This window comes from Triticum aestivum, chromosome 5B, assembly GCF_018294505.1.
Source record: "Triticum aestivum cultivar Chinese Spring chromosome 5B, IWGSC CS RefSeq v2.1, whole genome shotgun sequence".
In the NCBI taxonomy this organism is placed as follows: domain Eukaryota; kingdom Viridiplantae; phylum Streptophyta; class Magnoliopsida; order Poales; family Poaceae; genus Triticum; species Triticum aestivum.
The window spans coordinates 58,502,737-58,511,656 of NC_057807.1; the positions used below are offsets into that span (position 1 = coordinate 58,502,737).

Here is an 8,920-nt window from a genome sequence, read left to right on the forward strand (position 1 = left end):
CATGAACTTTTTTGTGCAAGCGATTAGCTTGGTCCATGTAATTCAGGTTGCTGTCGCACACACACGCTCATCGTTGTATGTGGCAGAAATTTTCCAACACCAACAGAAAAGACGAAAATTTTGGTTTTTTGGTCTGGTCTTTGACATGTCAGTTTTTATGCCCACCCCTAGCTTGAAGGATAAAAAGGTTCGCAAAACTGAAAAAAAATCATCTATCTGATTTTTTTGTCACAAATTTGACAAAAAATCGTGGTTTTGAAAAAAAAAGATTCACGAATTAAATACTTTGTTCACAGGAGGCCACTCCGCTAGGCCGGTCCATTGTTTCGCGTGGAAACGTGGGAAAACTAAAATTACAATTTTAAGTACTTACTTAAATTATGATTTAGTACTTTGTTCGCATGTCCACCTGCTGGAAAAAGTTGGCGTCATTTCATGAATGTCAAGAAAACACCATTTTTAACCAAGAGTGTCCGGGTAGAGGCCATAAGGCTCAGTTTGAGGGTACTTTTTTTGCATTCGTCAAATGACCCAAAAAATTCCCATGAGCTTATATGACCAATTAAAGGCATCATGCCAAGTTGTTTTGATCTTGAAACAATTTTTTTCACCTGCACCAAATGGACCCAATTGTTTTTCACACACTGGCATCACCATGGCCAACACGCATACCAACTTTCATTGGTTTATGACATTTTATGCATTTTTAGGGTTTTCTCGGTGAAAGCTTTAAAGCACAGGTTGGACATGACACAACGGGCATTTGGTGTCTGAATTCGTTATAGTTTTGCATGGAGGCTTTTCATGGGCAATCCCACACGATGGCTAAATTTGATGTCATTTCATGCACGGTAGAACCTACACCATGTTCAACCGGGATCGTTCGGGTCTACTAGTAGGGTAAGTCACGGCCAAGTTTTTTTCACATGCACCAAATGGAGCCAAACAAATTTCACACACTGGCCTCCCATGGTATGCATGCATGCCAACTTTCATTGCTTTCCGACATTGTATGCATTTTCTAAGGGTTTTTGAGTGAAATCCCCTAAAATAGTGCTTGCACGTGACGCAATGTGTGTTTGGTATTTGAGTTCGTTCAAATTTTGTATTGAGGACTGCCTTGGGTATGCCCATATACTGGCAAAATTTGGTGTCATTTCATTCACGACAGGACCTACACCATGTTCATCCGGGATAGTTCGTGTCTGCCGGTACGGCAAGTCTCGAAGCAGTTTTTTTTTCAATTCCATAAAATGGAATCAATATTTTTTCCAAACACTTCCGTCACAATGGAAGGCATGCATGCCAATTTTCATTGTTCTTTGACATTCTATGCATTTTCTATGGTTTTCTCCGCGAAAGAATTAAAACCCTAGAATACCGCTCACATGTGACGCAAACGTGTGGTTGGTGTCCGAATTCGGTTAAATTTTGCTTGGAGGCCTTCCATGGGCATGGCACAATGGTAAAATTTGGTGTCATTTTCCTGCATGGTAGCAACACACCATGTACAACCTAAGCGTTCGGGTAGGCCGACAGGGCCAGTCTTGAAGCACTTTTTTTACTTCCACCAAACGAACTCAATTTTTTTCACACATTGGCACCACCATGGCCAGCATGCATGCCAAGTTTTGTTGGTTTATGACATTTTATGCATCTTTTAGGGTTTTCCCCGTGAACAAACAGTAAAACACAGATCGGACATGACACAACGTGTGTTCGGTGTCCGAATTCATTCAAATTTTGCGTGGGGGGACTACCTTGTTTTTTCACATTAACCAAATGGAGCCAAATTTGGTTCGAGGGGGGGAGGGGGAGACCTAGAAAATGTATATAAAGTTGGGTAGGCTAGAGGGCTGTGTCTGAGAGCACGTTATTTCTTGACATCACTGAAATGACCTCAATTTTTTATGGACTTGCATGACCAGTTCAAGGCACAATGCCAAGTTATTTTTGTTTTTGACAAATTTGGCATTTGCTGGAGTTTTCTCGGTCAAAAAGGTCGATAAACGGCTGGACTTGTGCCAACTTGCATATGGTGTCGAAAGTCGTCAAATCAGGCATGAATGCCTACCATGGTCATGCCCACCTTTTTGCAAAGTTGAGGTCATTTGAAGGATGTCCAAAAATAGACCACATGCAATTGAGGCTGTTCGCGTAGGGCCAGAAGGGAATGTTTGAAAGCATATTATTTTTCGACATCCATCAAATGCCCCCAAAATTTTCCACCCAGTTCTATGATGAATTCAAGGCATCATGCCAAATTGTTTGGAATTTGACAAGTTTTGCATTTTTTGCAATTTTCTCGGTGAGAAAGGACCGACAAATGACCAGATGTGTCGCAACGTGCAAACAACGTCAGAAGTCGTTCAAACCTGGCATCGATGCCTCATATCTCCGTGCCATGCTACTGCGTGGGGTCATTTATTCATAGTCCAAAAAATACCAGTTTTATGAGTGTGCTAGACTAGGCGAGACGGGTGCATCCATGAGCATGTAGTTTCTTCTAATTTGAATGCCTATGTTATTCCAAAAATATTTCAAATTTTTAACAGGTTTCAAAAAGAATAATAAAGTTTTAAAAGAAGAAAAATGAATTAACGAAAAAAAGGAAAAGAAAGAAATTAAAAAATATGTTCAGGCCTTGGTTCAACTAGGCGACGACATCGCTCCCGCCGGGTACCTGTTGGGCCGACCCAAGCGTTTGCGGATTCAAAAAAAGTTCATCAATTTTGAAACTAGATGTTCATGAATTTGGAAAAAATATCGCGGGCATTGACAAATGTTTGTAAAAGTTGAAAAGAGTACATGGATTGAACAAAAGTTCACAAATTTGGAAACAAAGCTCACAAATTTAAGAAAATATTCATGATTTGAAAAGTTCATGGATTTAAGAAAAAGTTTCATGATTTAAAAATAGTTCACAGACTTAATAAAGCAAAGAAAATCAAAAGGAGAGAATAGTTAAAAATAGAAGAAAAACGAGACAAGCAAAAACTGAAAAATTTAAAATCACAATATGCTTCGAAAGATGTTCTTATACGTAATATAAGTGTTGGACAAAAGAGTATATGAGGACTCAAACTCAAGACCCAGTCAAACACGAGATATGAGCACTTGGGACATGTCTTAATGGGCCGGCCCAGTCGCAAGCGACTACGTAATTCTTATACTCCGTTGTCCTGGCCTTTTTTTTCTTCTGTCGAGCCATGGTTGGCTTTGGGACCTCCTAGCTTTTGCGTATGTATCCTCGGTTTTATCACAGGCGTTTCCTAATCGGCGCCCTAAGTGCCATTTAAAAGGTTTTTTTGGGGGGGAGGCAGGGGGGAGCGCCGTTTATAGGGTAATCCGTACAGGGCGTACACCCCTTAGGTCCTGTTAGCGGCACGGCCCATCTGTTTTTCTGTTCGTTTATTTCCATGTTTCAACATGGGATTTTTTTTTTCAAATTGCATGAACTTATTTTAAAATTCAACGAACTTTAAGAAAATGATAATTTTTTTCTGCTTTTGTGAACATTTTTTAAATCGATGATTTTTTTCACAGTTGATGAACTTTCTTTCAAAATCAATGTTTTTTTTTCATTTTCTGTCATTGTTTTTCCAAAATCCATGAACTTTTGCCAATGCAATGAACTTCTTTAAAAAATTTGATGAACTTTTTTCAATACTTGAACTTTTTTTTTTCAAATTTGAGAACTTTTTAAGTTTGTGAACTTTATTTTCAAAAACCATGAACACTTTTGAAGTATGTGTCCCCCTCGATGCAAACCTGTCCCAAATTTTGGAGTGAAAATGGGTCGAAACGGGCACAAAACAGACATAAAATGAAATGGGTTGCTGCGTTGGTCCGTGTTTTTTGTCCGTGCAGACCCAAATGGACACTACCAGACAAAATGGGTCCGTGCATTGTAGTTGGCCTTAGCTTTCCTCCCTTCCATCTTTGTTTCATACAGAAAGACCAAGGAGGGCGCTTGCGGCCTCATGACATTGTGAAGCTCAGGAACTATCTCTGCATTTCTATGCTCGTGACAGTTGAAGCTAAGCAGCTAATTCTTGATCACAACACTTACGACGCTATATAAATTTGAGCATGTTTTCTCCTGAAAAAAATAATTAAACTACAAACTAAAATAATTTTGAGCACCTGACACCCGGCCCATTCAAAAGAAATCCCCACGACATTCAGCAGCCCACGGGAAATAACCCCAGCCGAGCAATAAGCCCAGGGCCTCCAAAACCGCCATAGCTTTTCCTCCAAGCAATGCGTTATCATAAACCTTTTCCTACCATTCGCCCACTGACACCCGGGCACACCAAGCTCGTGGCTCCACAAGTCATTCCCTACGTCTGACATCCGCTCCGCTCTCCCGCGTAACCTCTTCACTCACCCCAGCTACTGCTAGAGGCACCCGCAACAACCCCTGGCAACCTTCATCGTCTCACGGACAGCCGGGCCCCACCGGATCGCTGACCTCCTGACCCCACCCGTCGGTGTCCGTGGGAGCAGGAGATATTTCCATACCGTACGCGCGCTCCGGAGCCGCAGAAATATCTCTCGTGGCTGCCTATTAACCCCATTCCCTCTCCCCCCCTCTCCACTCGTCCCCTCCTCCTCCTCCTCCCCAGAACCCTAAACCCCGCCGCCGCCATAAACCCTAGCCGCCGCCGCAGCCAGGGCCAGCCAGGATGTACGCCATGATCCGCCGCGCGGATCCCCTCCGGAGGCGCGCCGCGTCGGCCATCATGGCCGCGCTGCTGCAGCACCCGGCGGGCCCCTCCGCCGCCGGGGCGTCGGCGTCGGCCCTGCGGCCGCGGTCGCCACTCCCGCCGCCGGCGATGTGGTTCCACTCCAGGCCGGCCCCGCTCGGGTTCCGGGAGACGGGTGCCGCGCGGGCCGGGGCGCACGCCCAGTTCGCGGCGGACGAGGGGTGGAACTACGAGGATAAGAGGAAGCCCGCGGGGGGCGTGGCTGGGGCCGGGGCCAAGGAGGAGGGGCTGGAGATCGCAAAGCTCGGGATCTCGTCCGAGATCGTCGACAAGCTCTCCGCCAAGGGCATCACCAAGCTGTTCCCCATCCAGGTAACGGGAGCAGGCAGGCACGCAGCCTTTTCCCCCCTCTCTTCAATTGGAACGTGATTACTACTTCCTGTGGTCGTCGGTGGATTGTTTGCTCTCTGGTGCTACCGCTTGATTGATTGGTGCACATTTAATTATGTTTTTGTAGGAAAAAGAACATTTCCTCTTGATGGAATGTTGTAATTTCTGCACAGCTAATTAATTTTGAGCATAGCTCAGTACGAGGCTTGCTCCGATGTGCGGAATTGCGGAGCATTTCTTCATAGTTTTGTGTGGTTTTCCACTACCTCGCTGTCCTACGCGAGGCAACTGTGATCTTTCCATTCGTTCTGAATGCACAGATGTATTAATGGTAGTGAAATTTATACTCTACAAGTTAGTCTATAGAACCTTACTCATTTCGTAATTTGTAATAAGAGACAAAAATTTAAGTTTGCGTGATATTGTTCAGCAGTTCATTAGCTGTTGCGACTATCACTCTGTATTATTATGTGTGTGCTCGCGTCACTTTCTCTTGTGACAATAGTTATGCATGATCAGCTGTTTTTTACTTGTGCTTCTAGATTGGGTCAATCAAATCATCCCTGTATAGGCCCAATTTGTTATCTTTTTGCTCACCTTTATGTTGTCATCTTCAATATTCTCCTGGCAGTAGGGTAGATTGTTTACTGCTTACATGATCACACAATTAGTGAATGCCTTGTGTTTTGGATGTTAAAATTCCCTTCCTTTCTCTGATGTGTAGAGAGCTGTCCTTGAGCCAGCAATGCAAGGCAAGGATATGGTTGGCCGTGCCAAAACGGGGACAGGGAAAACTTTGGCATTTGGAATCCCCATAATGGATGCAATTATTCGCCATAACGCAGCTAACAAGTAAGTTTGGGCATTTTTTGCATCAATCATTATTCATTTTCCCTCTACCCCTTTTAGTGCCACCTTGTGTTGTATTGTCACCTCAATTGAATCTCTGGATTCACAGACCTGGAATACATCCCCTGGCGATATGTTTGGCACCAACACGGGAACTTGCAAAACAAGTTGAGAAAGAATTTGTTGATTCTTCCCGGCTGGAGACACTCTGTGTATATGGAGGCATTCCAATTCAGCAACAAATGAGAGTTCTTAGCCAGGGTGTTGATGTAGTTGTTGGGACACCTGGACGGGTAATTGATCTGCTAAATAGACGTGCTCTGAATTTGTCAAGTGTCCAGTTTGTTGTTCTCGATGAGGCAGACCAGATGCTGTCAGTGGGTTTTGATGAAGCCGTTGAGACAATTTTGCAAAATGTGCCTGCAAAACGTCAAACCTTGATGTTCTCCGCAACAATGCCACCCTGGATACGCAAGCTGATGCAGAAGTACCTCAAAGATCCTGTCATAGTCGATCTTGTGAGTGATGCTTACACATGTTTTACTGAACGCTGCAACTATGATTTCATTGCAAAATTTGTGTATCCATATCTGACCTTATTTGTCATGCATTTGCTATTTTGACTTGCATTTATCTTATCACTAGAAGTAACTTCAATTTTGTTATGTTCGCTAGTTGGTTCGGACTTTTGTTGTTTCTTTGCTAGTAAGATAAGCATTAGTGTTAGTATGAAGAGGCATATTAAGAAAATTATTCTGGCGGTGTAAATGCATACACCTTAATTTTTTTGAAAACATGCATAGTCTATTTCAGGTTTTGATAATATGTGTGGATGTGCCTGCAAAGATCTCCTAGTCTTTACCTGAAGATCTGTATATTATTAAATCATTTTTAAGTTACTAACTGCAAAGTCATGAACTAGGAAAAAATTACAGGTTAAGTTTGCTGTTTATTGCTCCTGCATGACATCATAAGCACATTGTTTAGTTAAGAAAATACAGAGCTACTAGCTGGATTTGATTTATGATGCTATTTCTTCTCTAGGTGGGTGAAGATGACCAGAAGCTAGCAGAAGGGATTAGTCTATTGTCTATTGCTACAGAGAATCATGCAAAACCTGCTGTCCTTGGACAGTTGATTCAGGCAAGGATGTTTTCTCTGTAGTACCAACGGAATATTTTTTCTCAAGTGCTATCTAAGTTTCTTTCTGCACTATGACGTAATGTGTGTGTGAGTTCATTGCAGGACCATGCTAAAGGTGGCAAGTGCATTGTATTTACGCAAACAAAAAGGGATGCTGATCGGTTGTCATACACTATGGGTCGAAGTTTCCAGTGTCAGGCTCTTCATGGAGATATTACACAACAACAAAGAGAGAGGACACTTCAAGGATTTCGTGAAGGGCACTTTAATACTTTGATTGCCACTGATGTTGCTGCTCGTGGTTTGGATATTCCAAATGTTGATCTGGTTAGTGTTTTCCTGTCCTTTCCTTTACTTTTTGTCATTTAGAACTGTGTTATTAATCTGCTTAAAGCTGGCAACATTATCTCATTGCAACATCTGCTGTTAAACCCCTTACTGGCTGTGTTTCCTTGTTCAGGTGATACACTATGAATTGCCAAACAATTCAGAGATATTCGTTCACAGGTCTGGCCGTACTGGCCGTGCTGGGAAGAAGGGCACTGCAATTGTGATGTACAGCTACAACCAAAGTAGAGCTGTCAGGGGCATCGAGAATGATGTTGGAGGCAAGTTTAAGGAGGTGAGATTTTCCGTCATTCTAAGTCGCTGCTCGAGTTTTTTCTTATGGCATTTATGCTCAAAGTGTTCTCTATTTCGCAGCTTCCAAAGATCAACGTTGAAGGTTCTGACTTGACAATGTCTAGTGGTTTTGATTCGTTTGGAGGTGGAGGTGGAGGTGGGCGCTCACGCGGTGGCGGTTTTGGTGGCCGCAGTGGTGGTTTCGTCAACTCTTCAAGCAGAGGTGGCGGGTTTGGTGATTCCGGGTTCGGTCGTTCAGGTGGTGGGTTTGGTCGTTCAGGCGGCGGCGGCGGATTTGGCGATTCAGGGTTTGGCCGATCAGGTGGTGGTGGAGGATTTGGCTCAAGTGGTGGGTTTGGGGATTCTGGTTCAGGGCGGTCTGGTGGGTTTGGTAGCGGCTCTGGTAGCTCTGGCTCTAGCTGGGGTGGATTCGGCAGCTTTGGAGGCAAAAGCTCTTGATTGATCAACCCCCCATAGCCCAGCAAATTTTTGATTGGAGCGGAAGGCAACCCGGGTAACCGGTTCGGCTTGATGGTTCTTATATATGGGAAGTCCTCTTGTCACAAGAGGTAAATTAACATGTCTGATTCTTGTTGGGTAGTACAAGGTCGAATTTCTAGCGTGGACAACATCGGCTTATATTGCCTGGAGCTGCCAACTTTGAAGGCAGCTGGAAATAATCACGAGGCTTTCTTCTTTTTCCGTTTCCTGCTGCAAGCTATCTGTAGCAGGGTTCCTTGTAAAATATATGCAGTGTGTCTTGTCTTCTGCGGATCACAATATATATCTGTTTTTTAGCAGTAGTTTTTGTATTGTATTGTCAAGCCTTTTGTGGACCTTATCTAATGGACCAGAACAATAGTCTCTAGAAGCAAATGTTGAGATCTATGCATCAGATACCATGACTAGTTATTGCTAAGAGGTAATAGCACCCCAGGTCCTTATACTTGCATGTCAGGTGATGGTTTAGTCCTTGTACTTGCAAAAGCATATTATTTCATCCCTGAACTTGCAATGGAGGTGCAAATTTAGTCATAGACCAATCACAGCTCGCCAACTGGATGCCAAGTGGCCTGGCTGGTCAGCGCGCGGCATTTTGCACTTAGCCCCCTGCCTTTTTGCCTTATCAACCCGCAGTTCAACACAGGGTCCGTATGCTACCTCCAGCTTCATCTTCTTCCTCCTCTCGCTGATCATCTCCTCTCCTG

The 8,920-nt window shown here is 43.7% G+C and overlaps 1 protein-coding gene across 1 annotated transcript; it reads left to right on the plus strand.

The window, feature by feature from the left end:
- The first annotated feature begins 4,597 nt into the window (after positions 1–4,597).
- LOC123110389 (DEAD-box ATP-dependent RNA helicase 9) lies at positions 4,598–8,658 on the plus strand. The gene is made up of 7 exons (XM_044530883.1): positions 4,598–5,081; positions 5,824–5,951; positions 6,058–6,466; positions 6,993–7,091; positions 7,194–7,418; positions 7,552–7,713; positions 7,794–8,658. Exons 1-7 carry the CDS (start codon positions 4,689–4,691, stop codon positions 8,169–8,171), a joined length of 1,794 nt encoding a protein of 597 aa, XP_044386818.1. The 5' UTR covers positions 4,598–4,688; the 3' UTR covers positions 8,172–8,658.
- Positions 8,659–8,920: the final 262 nt, after the last annotated feature.

What these genes read in the sequence shown, in the direction of transcription:
- LOC123110389 (XM_044530883.1), top strand. Translation starts at nt 4,689, where the DNA reads ATGTACGCCATGATCCGCCGCGCGGATCCCCTCCGGAGGCGCGCCGCG. An exon ending in ATCCTGTCATAGTCGATCTT is followed by an intron (nt 6,467 to 6,992) that starts GTGAGTGATGCT and finishes TTTCTTCTCTAG; the next exon opens with GTGGGTGAAGATGACCAGAA. An exon ending in TCCTTGGACAGTTGATTCAG is followed by an intron (nt 7,092 to 7,193) that starts GCAAGGATGTTT and finishes AGTTCATTGCAG; the next exon opens with GACCATGCTAAAGGTGGCAA.